This window comes from Sipha flava, unplaced genomic scaffold, assembly GCF_003268045.1.
Source record: "Sipha flava isolate LNK unplaced genomic scaffold, YSA_version1 179_pilon_pilon, whole genome shotgun sequence".
Classification (NCBI taxonomy): Eukaryota; Metazoa; Arthropoda; class Insecta; order Hemiptera; family Aphididae; genus Sipha; species Sipha flava.
Genome location: NW_020272149.1, coordinates 45,027 through 63,949, shown reverse-complemented (window position 1 = coordinate 63,949; position 18,923 = coordinate 45,027). Strand labels below are relative to the sequence as shown.

General features: G+C 28.0%; 2 protein-coding genes across 3 annotated transcripts; both read right to left on the bottom strand.

Annotated features, from left to right (window-relative positions):
• Positions 1-483: 483 nt before the first annotated feature.
• LOC112680713 (mitoferrin-1-like) lies at positions 484-11,286 on the bottom strand. Of its 2 annotated transcripts, none has more exons than XM_025550892.1 (5): positions 10,452-10,568; positions 9,355-9,634; positions 8,981-9,288; positions 3,802-4,146; positions 484-882 (listed from the first exon to the last, which is right to left on the bottom strand). In XM_025550892.1, the coding sequence occupies exons 1-4, from the start codon at positions 10,566-10,568 to the stop codon at positions 3,802-3,804; spliced, it is 1,050 nt and encodes a 349-aa protein (XP_025406677.1). In that variant the 3' UTR covers positions 484-882. The 2 variants fall into 2 exon arrangements, with proteins under 2 accessions (XP_025406677.1, XP_025406679.1); XM_025550894.1 differs by lacking the exon at positions 484-882 and adding an exon at positions 10,959-11,286 and having other exon boundaries at positions 10,452-10,887.
• Positions 11,287-15,002: 3,716 nt separating this feature from the next.
• On the bottom strand, positions 15,003-16,921 carry LOC112680712 (SCAN domain-containing protein 3-like). Its single transcript, XM_025550891.1, has one exon. It carries the CDS (start codon positions 16,791-16,793, stop codon positions 15,006-15,008), a length of 1,788 nt encoding a protein of 595 aa, XP_025406676.1. The 5' UTR covers positions 16,794-16,921; the 3' UTR covers positions 15,003-15,005.
• Positions 16,922-18,923: the final 2,002 nt, after the last annotated feature.

Sequence of the window (18,923 nt, the reverse complement as noted above, 5' to 3'; positions counted from 1 at the left end):
AAACTTATCCCCTAACCTACACAGCTGTATAATAGACACCAACGATAGGCCTCGCTACTACAGCCCCCTAAGTATTTCATATACTATTAATATAGAATTTAATTGTTTTTAACAATGTAAACAATTATATTATAGAACATATTATATGTATTTTGTTAATAAAACCAAAAAATTAAATAGGAAAAAATATTTTTATAAAATAATGATCAATATTTGATTATTTAATTGCAAAAAACAAGCCAACCAATGACTTTTTTAAAACTTGCCCCCCTCCTCCTATATAACAATTTATTTTTGTTAACTTTAAGAAAAATGTTCACAATATTTCTTTCTTTAATTTTGTTGTAACAAACCAACAATCTTTACTTGTGTTATTTTCCGTAAGACTCAAAAGGTAAAGTCCAAATTTACCCAACATACCTGTTAATACAACACTACAGTTAAAATATATAATCGACTACCGTCATGAATACAAAAAATACATTCGTTTAAGTACATTATTATTTCCATACCATAGCAAAAACAATGAACCACTTATAATAATTTACATAATAATATACCCACGATACGCGTACACAATAAAATTAATTCATTAAGAACAGTGTACGGACATAGTTAGATCATCTTATTTGTTTCATTTTGGACATACATTAAACTTTTCACCACGATTATATTTTAATTTCGAAGTTTAAAGTTTAAATCACTTACGAATCGCGTTCTTTTATCAGTGTGAACACATAAAGAAATCACCACATGTCGAAAACGTTTTACTCCTAAGTTATGAGTCATACCCGACTAATGGAGAATAAACGCGACGATAAATCGAAGATAGAACATTTGTTTGTTTCGCCATCTTGTACACGGTGCAGTTACAATATTCAGCTAAAAAAAAAAAAAATTTTTAGGCGATCTTTTAAAATATTCATAAGCCACAATGTTCATTTTATTAATACAAATTTCTGAACTAAAAACATACTTTAGGTATCAATTATAAATGCAATAAAAAGATTAATTGTTTTTAAGATATCAATTAATCCGAAATAACTCAGAAATTATAAAATATAATAATTTAGTTTAAAACTATAAGTTAATTTGTGCTTTGATCATTCTATTTACATTTTTTCAACATGGTTCAATCGTTTATTAAAGACTATTAAACACTAAAAAAGGGTTTATTATAAAAAAAATATTGGGATCCACGAAAAAAAAAAATATTCTAATTACTTAATAAAAATTGGCATCGAACAGACTGTCCCGAAAAAATAATAAATTATCGACGAAAATAAAAAAAAATAAATACAATTAAAAAAATTAAATGTGAAACTAAAAAAAGGCAGGGATTCATCCCCGGGAATACAATTTTAGAAAGTGTATTTTTTGTAGTACGAGTATATGATCTATTATTAACTACTAATTTGATATTTTTAACTTTCTTTCTAAAATGTATTTAAAACTCAATAAGTTGGATTATAAAATTATAGAATAGAGTATTTGATTCTTGGTCTATAATAGGATATAGTTTTAACATTTTCCTCTGGCATAAACATTTCTAGTTTCACCTCTGACTATAGTATGTCATATATAGTAATTATTAACTATAACAATATAATGGCTAATGAGTGTAACATCAACCTATGATTTCCACAAAATAATGTTATAAGAAGTCATTGTAGAAAAACTGTCTACACATAGTTTAATAGTTGTTGGCGAAATAATACAAATAAATTGTATTATCAAGCAATATTTAATTTAATGAATTTATACGTAGGTACTCAATTTAAAAAAGATCTCAATTTTTCAATAACAATTGATGACTTTAATGATATTAATAATAATAACAATAAAAATAAATATAATGGTGTTTTTATTGTCTGAATGTTTTTATCTTTTTACAAGATTCTCTTAAAACGAGCAATAAATTGTTTACATGATAGAATAAGTATGATTAACATAAATGTCATTTTTGTGGGGCATATACTAGGTTTACAAGGAAAAATAATAGGTTTCTTAAATATTCTGCAACAATAAATCTATGGTTACTAAACATAGTAGGTACTATTGAACATATACAAAATAAATAGTTATCACTTGGTAAAAGAAAAAAAAAACCTTGTGATGCACATTAAAAATTTAAGACTTAATCATTGTAACAATTTAATTTCATTAATTTCCATTAAACTTTTAAATGTTTATTATTCATAGTATTATTTTTATTGTAACCGTACACATTGCATTTTATCATTCTAAATTTTTTATAAAAATAAAATTATTTCAAATTTATATCAAACGTTAACATAATGATATTACTTCCCTCCAAAGTGAACATCGTTATAATAACAAAAACATATATAACAAAATTAATGATAATAATAATAGTAATAATAATAATAATAATAATAGTAGTAATAATAATAAATGAACATATCACAGACAAAAAGACATTTAACATTTTTAATACACCTAACTCATGTTTTTATATCAAAAAAAAAAATATATATATATATATATATAAACTCGTTATATGATAAGTCTATTAATTCTAAGTTGGGTGTGTTTTGTGTTATAAAAATTAAGTATTTCAATCAATAATACCTAATTATCTTGGATAGTAAAACGCAAGACTTTAATCATATTGTTAAAAACACTGTAAAACAACTAATAACTATTTAAATCATATCTTAGAAAATAGTTAGTATAACATTCAACTAATGCATCAAAAAAATGCAAATTTTACTAAACATGACAAACACAATAGAAGACTAGACAAAGTTAGTCTGATGACACGGGACTATAAAAATCATGAATCTGAGAAGTTAATAGTGATTATTTCTCAAAATATTGTTTTTTATAAATATAAAATAACGAAATGGTTATCATGTTAAATTGTTAAATTGAAATATTTCTCTTACTGAAAAGCATCTAAAAATACCTGTGTAAACTATATGCATTTTATTACACAAATATTTATAATCAATTGTAGAAACAATAGATCCAATATTTCTAAAAATTGTTTTTTTTTTCTTTAAAATATATGATACATCTATTTTCACAACATATAAATTGTATTCCTATGCTCTTTGGTCAATTATCTTAAATAAAAGATAATTTATGACCAAAAGGCTAGATTTTTGTAAATATAAAAAAAAAAAAAATGATAAATTTATTTACATATTATTTAATTGAGAAATATTTTGACAGTGTATAAGAATTAGAAAATATCATTAATACTTATTCTTATATTTTTACCAAATAAATATATTGTACACACATACTCATATACATTTATGCGTGATGCACAGTATGATACAATATATTTGGTTTTTCTTGTATAAGAGTATTCAGTGTATATATAAATATTACCTGCAGTAATTTATAGTAAAATTAAAGATAGAAATTCAGTTAAGAAAAGAAATTATGTATACGCATATTAATAATTTTAATTAACCTCCATAAATATCAAGAATCCAAAAATAATGTAAGTAAAGAATGAAGTTGAAATTAAAATTTTTTTTGAAATAGTCTAGTTTTAGGTAATATGAATTCTTTCTAACACTAATATTTGCCATAAACCCATATCAGTGTTAATAAAATACATAGTATTTTTTGCTTTGTGCTCCTATAACATCAATTTTTTTCCCTCTAAACATATATAATTTAATACTGAATACCTGGGACTAAAAGATTAACTTGGAGACACAACATTATGCATTTTAAGAAGCCTAAATCAAAAACAATTTGTATACATAATAAACTAATGTCTGCCCAATACTTAGAGTTTAGACCAGGTAACTCAATACTAACCTAAAATTGTTGACCTTTAGACACATCATCTCTAATTGTATAATGACTATATATACGTGATCTTGAAGCTACAGGCAAATCACATCGAACACTAGTTTTTGTTGTTATTTTTTCATTTATTAATGTTGAATTTATTGGAGGAGGTGGTGGAGGCGGTGTAGGCCGATCATCAGAAATTTTTGCTTTCTTTATTAATATAAACTTGAAAAATTCATAAGTTGTCCATGAAATAGCTGTTGATGGCATTTGATATATGACTCGAGCTACCATGCCCCTGAAAAATCCTCTAGGACCACCAAGTGTATATACAGTGGCTACTGCACGAAATAGACCTTCTACTCTCGCCTATAAAATTAAAAAAAAAAATGTAATATTATAGGTAATAAATATAAGTAATTGCTTAAACAAATTGAATATGTCAAAAAGGAACAATTATTTTATGTATACATCATAATAAATTAAAAAATTCAGTTATAATACTTCATTTTATCAATATTAAAACAAATAGTAATCATATTTGTTTAAAAATATTAATGACTTATTTTATAAATATAAAAAAAGACAAAACTAAACATAAATTAAAAAATTGGTACAACCATAAAACCTGACTTCAGTACTATTACTTTATTTGTATTTATATATAATAACAAACATATTTAATTTTAATATTCATGAAAATAATATTAAATCTACAATCAAATATTAAGAGTATATATTTATATTTGTTTAGTATGTATGTATTTTCAATAGATAAATACAAATTTAAATAAAATATAAAATATACACAGATAATAACCATTTACAGTCAATAATATAATAATGAGACACCATATATTTTTTTGTTTATTTACAATAAATTATGAATAACATATAAATACTATTTATTTACCATCATACTTAATATGTATACTGATAAATCTTATTTCAATCTTCAATAAAAACTATTTAATTTTACCAACAAAAAAGTCTAAGTATCACTGCTATAATCAATTATTTAATATCCATTTATTACATTTTAATTTATATTTTTAATTATTTCTAAAATGGAATATATTCAATACCTTTTAAAAACAATATTTAAAAAAAAAACTGTAGCTTTTTTTAAAAAAAAATAAGACAAAACAAGACAAACAAAAATAATGCAGGAAGTATTAAAGTTATTATTATTTTATAATATGAAAATTAAAACTAGGTAGTACATTATTAATCAGTAATTGTTTTAATAATTGTATTTTTATTAAAATCTACAAATACAACTTAAAAAATATTAATTGATTAAAGTTAAAAATATTTAATAATAGCGATATTTAATAATAGCAACATGTTAAAAAAACTACACAAATACAATAGATTTTACATAAAAATAAATTAAAAAACACTTTATGTAGCCTAACTAGTCAATTTGCTAATATAATCACTGAGTACTAATAAAAATACATTTAACACTATCATTGATTGAACCTTTGATACTACTCTTTACCTCAACAATAAATCCCCTCCCTCCTATCATATTCTCTATCATCTCTTTCATCCTTAGTTCTGGTTTCGTAATATAAGCAGTTATTTGTAATTATCCCCTAACCCAACTTTGTGTTAGTTTAAATACTTAATATGTCATGCCGAAATGTTTTATGAATTAAAGCACTTTACTATAAAGAAAAAAATTATAAAAAATTAACATTGATTATATTAGATATTACAAACAATAATGTTTCAATAACTTAACAATTTAATACTTTAATTATTCAATTGATGTCACTCACTAATTCAAGTGGTTGGTTTGTATTCTAAAATGACTTAGCTGATTTTTGTCACATACACCATTTTTAATAGTGTAATAAAATACAAATATTAGCATATTGTTACATAATAATTATAACAATTAATTATCTTAAGTATATTACATGAAATATATTATACTGCTAGAGCAAAAGAAAATAGAAATACAATGGCAAAGCATTTTACTAACAATTGAACAAATAATTCTTAACAGTTAATGCAAAGGATACAATTCATAACTATATTTTATTGATTTTCTTTCACATTAGAAAAGTAACAAAAAATATTACTATTACTATACATAGTACACATATTTATTTTTTTGTGCATAAAAATAATAATTCACCTAATTTATTATTTTTCAAGCAAATAAACTTAATATTTTGAAATCATTATTTTATGTAAATTTCAAAAAAAAATTATATGTATGCAATAATTATTTATTGTAGTCATTTTAATATAAATTATTTTTTTATAAATTATTTATTATTATTTTGAAAATGTATACAAATTTATATTATACTTATTTTGTTTTTACTCTAAAAAAAAATAATTATAATCAATAAATAATAATATATTCAAGTTGTATTCAACTTTGATCTACATTCCCACTTAAGACAACTATGATATAGATACTCTGACCTTAATTACATTATAATACAACTCATCAGTTTAACATTAAGCATTTTTAAATAATTTATACTGTTATTTTTCAATTTTAAATCATATTCATTGTTCAGTAATACTACTATAAAACATAAACTTCAGATTAGTGTACTGATTAAATAACAATAAAAACAAATTGTCTCAAATTACAAAAGAGCAGTGTATGATAAAATACATAAGTATTTATAAGGAGTGATTAATTTTAAAAATTATATTTTTAATACACTACATAACTAAGAAAAACTTAAATTATTCACATTAACTTTTCATTTACTAATGAAATTCATCAGGTTATATACCAACTTATTCACTTTGTCTATAAATATAAACCTGTCTTAAACAATATCATAATCATGTTTAAACGTTGAATAAATATTCTATTATTAAATACAAAGAACATATTAATTACATAGGTAGTTTAAATATAAAAGTAGCAATAATATTCATATAATTTTGTAACTTAATATTGCCAATTTTAATTAATTTCTCATACTCTCAAACTTTAAAATGATTCATATAATACAAACTATAATTATTATATTCAACTATTATTTCTAATCTTTTATAATAAAACTTATATTCTGATAACAAATGAACTTATAAAAACAATTTATGTAAGAAAATTAATCTCTAAAAACTTTTAAAAATAATAAACACTGAATATTATCTTTGAAATAGTATACAACAGCAAAAGAATTTCACAAAGGAAATAATTTACAAACTACTTTTCGTAATTGTATTTGTGTATCTTATACATATTACGCGCAAAATTAAAAATGAGCATATTTAAAACCTAAAATAAAGTAAATAAGCAATAGAAACTATTCATTTTTATTTTTAAAAAAAAATATATAAATTCCATCAATTTGTTATAATCAAAAAATGGAATACTTTTCAACATTTAAAAACAACTTTATGACTAATATACCTAAACAAGAAAAATATTTAAAATAATTTCAGATAATTTATCCAAATTATTTACATTGACTTCAAAATATTTGAATAAAAAGTATTAATATAATACCTTATATTTAAATATGCAAGTAAATTAAAACTGTAAGAAATTATATTCATTAAAATATATGTAATCAAACCAATTTGGAAACTATGTAATTAAATTTTAAAAATCCTAAAAAAAATGTTTAGTATTACTAATAGCAACAAGAAAATAATTTAAATAAATTATAGATAAAACTTCAAAGCTATCCCTCCACAAATTACAATAAATGTATCTGGCTAGTATGACAGGTATTTAATTTGACCCTGATCTAGTTTTAAAAAAGAATGGTTACAAAATATAATAATGGAACAGACATTAGGTTTAATGCAAACAAATAAACGTTTGGATTATAATAATATCTATGAAAAATTGATCAAAAGCTAAAATGTATTAATAGTGATAATAATTAAAATATACTAAAATCCAAAAAAAAAATATACATTTTTTGTTATCTAAGTAATTATAAAATTAATATATGAATATAAATGAAGATAAATTTTATAACTATATTTGGTGAAAAATCAAAAAATAACAAGGATCAAGTAGTAAACTTATCTGCTTAATAAAAAAAGTTAATTTATATTAGACATTGAGGTTTCTACTACTTTGTTAGTAATTATTGAATTATATAGTAAATAATTCAATAATTATTATTATGTTTCTGTTTAAATTTATAAATTAGTTAAGAATTTAAAAAAAAAATAATTTTGAATACTTGATAATAATAATGATTATAACTTATATGTAGATATAACTAATATACAATTGTTTGTTAAATTACATTCATATTTGTTTCAATTATAACACATAAAATTATTTTAATACTTAACATCCGTTATTTAAGTAAATTAAAATGAAAAGCAAGTTAACCGTTATTTACCAAACATTATTCACTATTTATTTAAACTTATTAAATCATAGTCATTTTAAATTGTATAAATAAAAATAATAACAATTTCTATAAAAAAAATTATAGAAAAAAACAAAATAAACTTTTTTTTATTATAATTTTAATTATTATATTACAAATCATATCTACATACATTTTATATTTTGACAATATTATTATAATATTATATTTTAAATAGCATGATTTATGAACATAGCTATGAATCATAATCATAATGATTAAAATGAACTTTGAATTTGGTAATAATCTTATGTTCATAATATAAATTATCCTGTGTGAAAATTAAAATTAACCTAGTACAAAAATGACTGGTATAAATAAATCGATAGCTAAAAGTTTAGAAGATATAATAAAATCTAACCTTGAAAACCAAATATTAATGACAATTGAATACAAGGCATATTTTACTTTTGAAATATAATAAAAAATGTATTTTTATTTATAATAAAATACAATTAATAGTTTACATACAAAATAGATTGACTTATATTAATTTAATAATAAAGAATAACAAGAATATTTTAGTGTTGATTATGAATAAAATATCTAATTAATTATATTTCAATATTCAAATTCTGAATAATTTTCTGTATAAAATTTAAATAAATTCAATTTCAGTCCATCAACTAAAAAAAGAACTAAAAAAAGACTGATGACACTAATGATACAGTTAATAGGTTATATATAATAGCATATATTAACATAAGTTAGATTTTGTCTGATCACTGGCCAAACCTAATAATTATACACTATAATTCACTTATTAGCATTAAGAATTAAAAACTAACAATAGCCAATAAATAAAAATGTAATATTGTACTTACGTTAACTGTTTGAGTATTTAACAGAGTTTTGCATACATCCAATGGTGTTGTTATAGCAGCTGCAAGCCCACCAGCAATACCTCCTGATAGCATGTGATATAAAGGGTTGTATATTCTCTCTGGATTCAATACACTTTGGCAATACTCATATGTCATAAAATGAACTACTTGAAATGGAGCATTCATAAATAACTGCACCATATATGAACGGTAAAACGCTCCTAATCCTTCAGCTCGCCAAACTGAACTTATACAATTTAAAATTCCACTGTATGGAGAGTTAGACATTTGTAATCGTTGTTTAATAACTAAAAATAAAAATGTTCATAAATATTATATACAGATGAAAAATATTACTAAAACATCATATTTACCATCTGTTGGTGTCATTATTGCATCATGAATAATAGTTGAAGCACACCCAGCAATACCTGAGGAAACTGTCATACTCAAAGATGTTTGGTGAGAAATTTTTTGCTTTAAATGTTCATAAGATGCAAAATAGAGAGCATGAGCAGGGCCAGAACCAATAATTACTGTTCCCATACCACGCATTGGTCTTAAATATCCCTCGTGCTTAATCATATTAAAGAGGACAGTGCTGATCCCTCGATTAGCAACATTTCCAGAAGGCATGAATGCTTGTAATCGAGTCTATAACATACACAAAAAAAAGTTGACTTAAGTTCAAAAGATAAGAATAATCTATGGAGGTCAAAACTGTTAAGTAACAGTCTTGTTTTTTATTCATAGTTAAATGAAAAATAAATATGCTGGTAAGTATTAAGTTATAATACTGCTAAATCAAATATTTTAAGTAAATTATAAAATTAATATCTAGTTGAGTAATTTTGACAAAAATTAAATATGTTGAGTAATAAGTTTGCTACAGTATACATACATGAAATTATACTCAAAAATAAACATAAGTTATCAAAGAAATATGATCCCTTTTTCAAAAATTAATATTCTTATCAAACTAATTACAAATTGTAATAAGTAGTTATAATATTTTATTCTTTTCTATATATGCTATATTGTGTAGTGCTGTAAAGAAAATTAATTAAACATTAATTGTTACGGTGTAATATTATGCAATTTAAACACTGCAAGGAGGCATATGTATTTGAGCACTACTCAGCAAATAAAATAAAATACAAATTTACTATATCTTATTTCAAAATAAATCAATTTATATTTCATAGAATATATTAAAATAATTTATGATTAATATCCAATATTACGGTAAATTACATTCATGAGATTTTTTTTTTTTGTTTTTAATCAAAAAATTGATTTCTTAACCTTAAGCTGTAATTATCTCATAATTTTTTTAAATTGAAACCAATGCGTAATGAATAGTTGATAGGTTTCTATTAGTGGCGATTCACTGTGGACAAAATATATATAATTCGTACCATATTCATCTTACTCCTTGTGTATACTTTCCAATAAACAACTTCACACTTACCTTTACAGAATCAAGAGGATACATTACACAATGTTCCATAATTCCTGCAATGGCACCAGCCATCATATGATCAGTCACATTGGACGATGGTATGGTCTCGTATTCATCAAAACTCATAATAAATGATTAAACTAATAAATAATTATATTTATAATGTCAAAAGGGCGAACTGCCGAACTGAACCGAGAAACTGAACGCAGTGAAAGTGAAGGCACTAGTCGAACACTATTGCCCCGAGGATGGTATATAAGGCACGGACGTGAAGCTAGCAATGTACTTGCCGCGATTGATTACGAGTTCCCAAAATGTGATATCATATCACCTTCGCGCGACGATCATCCACAATCATGCCATCTACTGTAAGTCTTTAGTACTGTACATCGCGGATGGAGTTTAATGTGTAGTCTACCGTGGACGACGTCGGGCGTTCACGCTCCTGCAAAATATTGTTTTAAAATATAAAAGGAACGCGATGACAAAACAGTGCACAAATAATTGTCCTCGCACGTGAAAGTAAGTGGATTCATATCTTCGTAAGATTAGTGTTCTGCGATCGGATCAAAGATAAAAACGTCTTTTTACATCGAATCGTTGCCGATAGCGGTAAATAAATGCACCGTCGTGCACGAGACACGTTAATTAGGTTTTTCAATTACTAACGTTCGACTTCCGTTCATCAACTAAACGTTCTATATTTCTATTAGCCGGCGATCGTTAGTTCCCTCGCCAGTGGGAGACGACGTTCAGGTGCTCGGAATACGCTACGTGTTGACGGACGACCGGTGACTGAATGGAATCGGTCGGGACACCGTAAAATCCAATTGGATATTTACTCAAAACCTGCGAGTAGACGTCCGTCCATAAAAATGATCTGTTATCATTTTGTCATTATCAGTGCGCGCGCATTATCGTCGGGCGAAGAGGAGGAGGCGCCGTTATCTCGGGTCGCGACCAACTCCCGGTGGCGGGGACGTCGCGTGCCGGACGTGTAGACGATCGCGCGCGTGCACTACCGATGAGCACTATCGAATAGTATTCGATAGTAAGCATAAACTATCAAATATTATTTTTCCATGAAAAACTATTCGAATAGATAGAATAAAAAATCAAAACTTAAACGTTAATGTTTTTTGTTAATTGTTATTCTTATCAGTAATCAGTTATCACGTTAGTGATTAAGTATCTCAAAATAAAATTAACATTATTTAAGCTAAGCTAATTTCAAATTTTACTGAATAATTCACAAGTCGTAAACTATTCGAATAATTGAATAATTTAAAATTATCGAATAATCCGAATAGTTTCGAATAATTTGGAACAACCGAATATTTTGAAAAACTATCGAATAGTTCGAATGTTCTGGACTATCCAATAGTTCGATAATACTATTCGATAGTGCTCATCACTAGCGTGCACTTGCCTCTATGCTAGTCGCGACGACGACGTTCAACAGCGTCTCGGTAAGTGTTGTTCGGGTGTCATTCGTCGTCGCGCGCTAACTCGGAGACGACATCGCCGCACCGGTTCGAGACGGCATAATGGCTCGGGAAAACCGGTCGAGGCTTATGGATTGCGGTCCGTAAACGTTGCGAACACGTTAGCGCTATTATTGCCAATCGATCCTATGACATGGCCCGTCGATGACGCGGCGCCCGGTGATTCGATCGGATGCGCGCCATGTGCGAAGATCGGTGCGACCGGTTGTTGGTGGGAAAAGTGAAATTCAAACTTCGCGCGTAAACGCTGCCCGGCGCTCACGCGTCACCGCGGCGACTACCGCAACCGCTACCACCATACCGCCGTATATATCGTTCTAGCCTTTCTAGGTTACGGCTTGCCCCAGTGACATTTACGCGCTCCTGTGCCAGCTGATTTGGGAAGTTATGATTGAAAACCTGTCGCCATAGCACATTCGCATCAAGGACGCTACCGACGTCTTACTATACGGAGTGCTGCGTGATCTCGAATATTTCTATAAAAACTGCGTCCGCCATTAAGCCACGTCCCGAGTTTCTCGACCCGAGAAGTCGGTACGGACGGAAATAATTGAAACGTTCTTGGAATAATTGTTTTTATATTTTTGATCGTGAAAAAAAAAAAAACGGGCATACTTCTTTCTGCGACTCTCTTCTTTATCTGTTTGGTCCGGTGGCGGTGGAAAGTTTTTTTTTTCCACTCGAATCGCAGATTTCGCAGGATAACCCGCCTCGATTGTTTACTCGAAGTCACTGCGTGTAGTAAATGTATTTATTCATAAGTTATACTTAAGCATTTCACGTTTCATAGTATATTTTTATAAAGGTCCCCATACATTTCCGCGTTGACGGTGGCGTTTTATTTGTACACACGTATTGTAATGGGAGTCCACACATTGCTGCGGTAATTCGGCCGCGGAAAAATACCGCCGCTACGATATTTTAAAAACCGCAGCATGCTCGATTTCACCGCCACCGCTCAGCGGTATTTTCAATTGACATTCTTAATGTTTCCCCAAAATCAATATTAGTACTTCAAATAAATTTTTATTATTTAATAAAAATTTTATTAAAATTAAATAATTAATTAATTTTTTTTAATTTTTTTTATTTTTATTATTTTAAATTATTTAATATTATACTCTAATATTATGAAAATATGTATAATTATACGAAATTAAAAATTATTATTTTTCATTGATTATTAACTAACTAATTACTAATTAATTCGTTTTTATATGTTAGTAAGGGGATACCATAAAATTAAAATTAAGGTACTGTAGGTGCATTAAATATTATTTATAAAACATAATGAAATGTTAAAAATAATAAAGTATTTATTATACCACTTCTCAACTTCTGAGAAAATGCGTCACGCATATCTAGATTACATTTGTGTTCGAATGAAATCGAATTTAACAATGTTTATTTTAAGTCAAAATGATTTGAACAAGACGCTTGTGTTTAGTCATAACTGATTTGTGATTAGTGTTGTAATTAACGTGTACAGCAAACAGTGTATCACAGCAAGTAGTAACAGAAAGTTATTATAAACATAATAAATTATCATGTCTCTCTCGAAAAAAGATAATATAGAAAAATTAATAATGATAGTCAAAAATAATCCGATACTGTACGACATGACCCATCCAGAATTTAAGGATTCAAGGAAGAAGGATTATATTTGGGATAATGTCATTAGTCCAGATATGTATGGAGAGAAAGATAAATATGTATATTAATTTATAATATAATAATAATTTGAATATATATTTAAAATTAATTACAAATATTTAAGTAAAATAAAGTGATCAATAGTTATAATAATTAAAATTATACATTGAAATGAATACATTACTTATATAATCCATTCAATATCATAGAAGACTGTAATTTATACTAGTGGAAAATAATTTTAAAATTGACCGTGAATTAAAAAAAATGATCAAGAGTTGAAGAACTCTACGAAATTATCGCGTATTCTTAACGATTCATTTGTTCCTCTCCAATTGTTTATGCTTAGTTCACCCAAGGTACTTATAGAATCATTTTCATCTGGCTCTGTAGTATCGATGTTGCAGTTTTGTACTCGTATAAAATTGTGTAAAATACAAGTAACCATAATAATTTTTATTGTTGTTTCTTCTTTCACTTCTATTGGTCTATTATAAATTCTCCATTTTTTTGTTAAAATTCCAAATTTATGCGTTCTCAACAACACGCCTCGCTCTGCAGAGTCTATAATTATAATTGTCAAGTCGGATGTTATTATGTGATTGTCTGCGTGGGAAGGGCTTTAATAGATATGGTTTTTAAAGCAAATGCTTCATCACCAATTAGAATCATAGGCGAGTCTTCAACCTGACCTAGTAAAGGCTTATTTGTCGGTAAGTTTAAATTCCCCATTTCCAAGCGCTTACCAATTGCCGATTCTTCTAAAATTCCTCCATCCGAATTTCGACCATAGTCGCCAACGTTTAATATATTATTTAGCTTATTAAAAATAGTAAATAATCAATGCAATATATATATTATGAATCTAATATGTATAATAGTATAAGTACTTAATATAGCACTAACGTACTATATAGATAAATCGTCAATTTATCAAATAATATATTGTATGACATAGGCATTAATTAACTATACAATTATTGTATGTAATATATAAATATATTATGTTTATATTGGATAAAAATCGCCACCGCCACCGCCACAATGTGTTCAGGTCTGCGATTTTAATATCGCCACCGCGGCAGTGTGTGGGGACTTTAAAGCAGTCTATGTCTAGAACAGTGTTTCTCAACCTTTTTTAAGTTACCGCCCCCTTGAGTGTCAATAAATTTGTTAACCGCCCCTACAATGTAAGAACTCTATAATTAAGGTTATTTGGAAAATTTAAAAGAAAAAATTGAAATGATCTAATAACTCATGTTTTTATTTATAGAACTAGTATTATAGAAATTAATTTAAAAAAAATGAATATTGATAAATAAATAAATAAATATTAAATTAATTATTTAAAAAAATATAAATATAAATACATTTTTTATTTTCTTTAAAAATATATTGCTAGGCTTCAATGAGATGGTTGAACTTGGTGGTTTTTAGCAAGTTTTTTTATATTAGGTTCGATGTTTGTTAGCTTAAGTCGTAAATCTCCTCTTGTCACGATATCCAGTCGGTTCCTTTTTTTTGTAATCAAATCTGTTACAGTGCTGAACCCTCGCTCGACGAGGTATGAGGAAGGAAAGGCTATTAAAAATTTTTTAACGAGAGACCACAGTCCAGGATAATTATGAACTATGTTAGTTTTAAGCCAAAATTCCGTGAGCCGGTCACTACCTTTGAAACTGGATTTCAATGTTTCATCAGTTGAAAGTTCGATTAGTTCTTCTTGAATTTGTATCTCTGCTGTCTCAATATTTATAAAAGGATTCATGACCCATTGAGGAACTTCCAACGACAAAATATCCTTAAAACGTTCTGAAAAGTCCATATGTAAAGACTCGAGATGTTGACAGTAAACTTGTATGTAGTCGAAAGATATTTCACTGTTTTTGTGCAGATCAGCCAAGACTGGGAACTGGCTGAACTCTTGGCGACCAAAATTGGTCTTCCACAAAGTCAATTTTTTTTGGAATGCAGAAATAACCGATTTTGACGTTATTAAATTGAGCTCGTCACCTTGCAGTTGCAAATTAATGGCATTAAACTTTGCAAATAAATCGGTCATATAAGCAACATCGCTTTTAAATAGTAACAACCTGTCTTTGAGCTTTACATCTTTCTCTTCAAGAAACTCAAGCACAGAATCAAAAAGATTCCAAACCCTATTGAGGCAGGCACCTTTGGAGAGCCAGCGAACTTCAGTGTGTAAAAGCAAGCGATTGAATTCTTCGTCGTTTTCCTTGCATAGCTTTGTAAATAGTCGATTGTTCAACGAATTACTACGAATTTTATTCACAGCAGATATAACATATTGTAATGACTGATGCAAACGATCACTGAGGTTTTTTGCAACTAAATGTTGTCTGTGAATGACGCAGTGAATAGCTAAAATACCGGGTATTTCATTTTTAAAAAAAGCTATGAACCCACGATGACGTCCTACCATTGCAGGTGCTCCATCAGTGGCAATAGATATAACGTTTTTAAGAGGAATATTTTTTTCTTTAAAAAAGTCTTTGACTATATTGAAAATAGATTCACCTTTAGTGTCAGTAATCAAGGTCCTTGCAAAAAGCATTTCTTGAACGATTTTTCCTTTGTTTACAAACCGGACGTATGCCAATAGTAATGCCTCATTATTCGGTAATGTTGATTCGTCGATTTGAAGTGAAAATTCGGTGGATACTAGAAGTTCACATAATGAAATTTCAACGTCTTCCGCCATTTCGTCGATTCGCCGTCGCACAGTATCGTTGCTTAATGGGACATTTTGTATTACACTGTGTGAGGCTGAATGGTGTAAAACCGTTTCTAAAATTTCTTTAACAGCTGGAAGTATTAACTCTTCGCCTATGGTATGGGCTTTTCCCGATTTTGCGATCAATTTCGATATATTATAAGAAGCAATCAAACCATCATCGCATTGTTTTGATGAGCCTGCGCATAAGCCTGAGACCGATGGTGCCTTCAGAAACTTGTCCCTAATATTTGTGAAAAACGACAAATCTTTATTTTGTTTGTCAGGATGAACTTTTTGCAAATGTTCCTGCAAACGAGATGGTTTCATTGCCTCATTGGAGAACACTTTGTTACAAATTAAACACATAGGGAGCTGTATGTTGGATGGCGATGGAATAAATCCAAACTTTAAATACGTCGTATTATATTGACGGCATTTTCTTTTTGCATCAGACATTTTTGTAAATACAATTTTATGAAATTGAAAACAATTTAAAAAAAAACACTTTACCAACCGACTGAATATAACGAAAACTAATATACAACATACGCGGGTCAAATCAAACGGTGTACTAAAAGGTTGGTTAATATAGGTACCTATAATAAAATATAATGTCAACGCACAATCGCTAAAATAATTAAAATAATAAATTTGTCAACAATCAAAGATAAGTTATAGTGCAATGCGTAGATTTAGTAGTGACTGATAGTTATTGTATGGATTATCAAGTATGAATTATTTTTAGGTCACACCGACACCATCTACAACGTTTTTGCGTGAACCGTTTACCGTCCCTCTACCACCCAAAATTAGTTCACCGCCCCCCTACCGCCCAAAACTAGTTCATTGCCCCTCTGTGACACTTCACCGCCCACTGGGGGCGATATTGCCCCCGTTGAGAACCACTGGTCTAGAACCATGCTTCAAAAAATGTCACGATTCAAATCAGTTGTACAGTAGAATTTCGATTATCCGTCCCCCGATTAACCGTTTTTCTCAGTTAACCGTCGTCAGGCATAGTAACAGATATATCAAATTATGGTCAGCAGTGAACGGGTTAAACCAATAACCCAAGTCAGGGGCGTATTTAAGGGGGTAATAAGGGTGTTGGAACACCCCCGTATTTTATCGACCGTATTTCATGATATTTCACCAAATTGCAAACTTAATTACAGTATAATTTAACTAAATGTAGGTGTATGTAAATATAATAATTTTCATTAATATAATAATTTATATAAATACATGGTATTTATAAATGTAAGAAGTAGGAGGCAGAACCCTCACTTACTATAAGTCTATTAAATTTTAAAACACCCCCGTTAAATGAATCTTGGATACGCTAGTGTGCAGTGTCGGGGCGAGGTAAAATTTATATGTGGACGAAGTAGACTTAAAGAGGCCCTTTTTTAAAAATTTTTATTAAACATTATTTAAGTAACAATAGTTATTTAATAAATATTAAGATTTAGAATTTTTTAAAACAATAAACTCTTATTTTTAACCTTTTATTTGCAAATGTAGTTGTAATATAATTTTATTTACACATAATTATAAAATTATATACATATTTTTTAAATCAATAATACTATAAGAATTTTCAATTTTTTTTTATTTACAAGAAATAGACTTTTCGGCTTTTTGCTTCAATAAATGTTTTTAGTATATCTTCGTAATTTAAATTATTCGCAATTTTCGTTTCAATGGACAAAACTGCTAATGCTGAGAGTCTCCTGTGTCATCGTATTTCGTAAGTAATTTTTAATTATTTTAAGCTTCAAAAAGCTTCTCTCTGCTTAAGCTGTACTGACAGGAATAGCGAGCATAATTCTGACTATTATATTAATATTTGGATATATTTCTTAAAAATTATTTTCTATTATGTATTTGATGAGCTGTTTTGCAAATATTATTTATATTATCATAGGCGTGCGCACGGGGGTGGCCGGGTGGGCCGCGGCCCCCCCTGCGGACTCTGGCTTTTTCTTTAATAAATGTATATCTATACTATACAAGACAGCGAACATTTTTACATTTTACATGAATAAAGTAAAGCCAGTTTTAATCTTATAGATATTGTATTGATATCTGTGAATAAATGTAATAAAGTTTGTTGTGTTTAATTGTCATTTATGTTATCATTTTCGTGCGATGTATAGCGGTGCGTTGCGTATCCCCGGCCGTCGTCGGCGGCGGTGATAAGCCTCCGTGCGCGACCGGTCGGGTTACGTAATCGCATTGTTATCGTCGTACGAAAATGCCCGTTATTTCCACGTTTTCATATTGTCGGTTATATTTTTGTAAAAGTAAAAGTCATGTTCTCAGTGCCAAAGTTTCGTAAGTTCTCGTGTATTTTTGGTTTAGTGTGGTGGCACTGAGACATTTATCTTCGTTGTGGTGTCCGGCGGCCAAAGCCTTCGTGGCAAATGTCGTCAGCACCAATTTTCTGTCTTCCTTTTTGCGCCGTGGTATACACATCACCTGAAGTGTCTTCGTGTTTCGTGTATCGGTCTGCAGCCATTTTGTTCAAACCACGTTATTCAGTGTTTTCTTGTGTTTCGTGTCGGCTGTCTGGTAAGTGGCGTT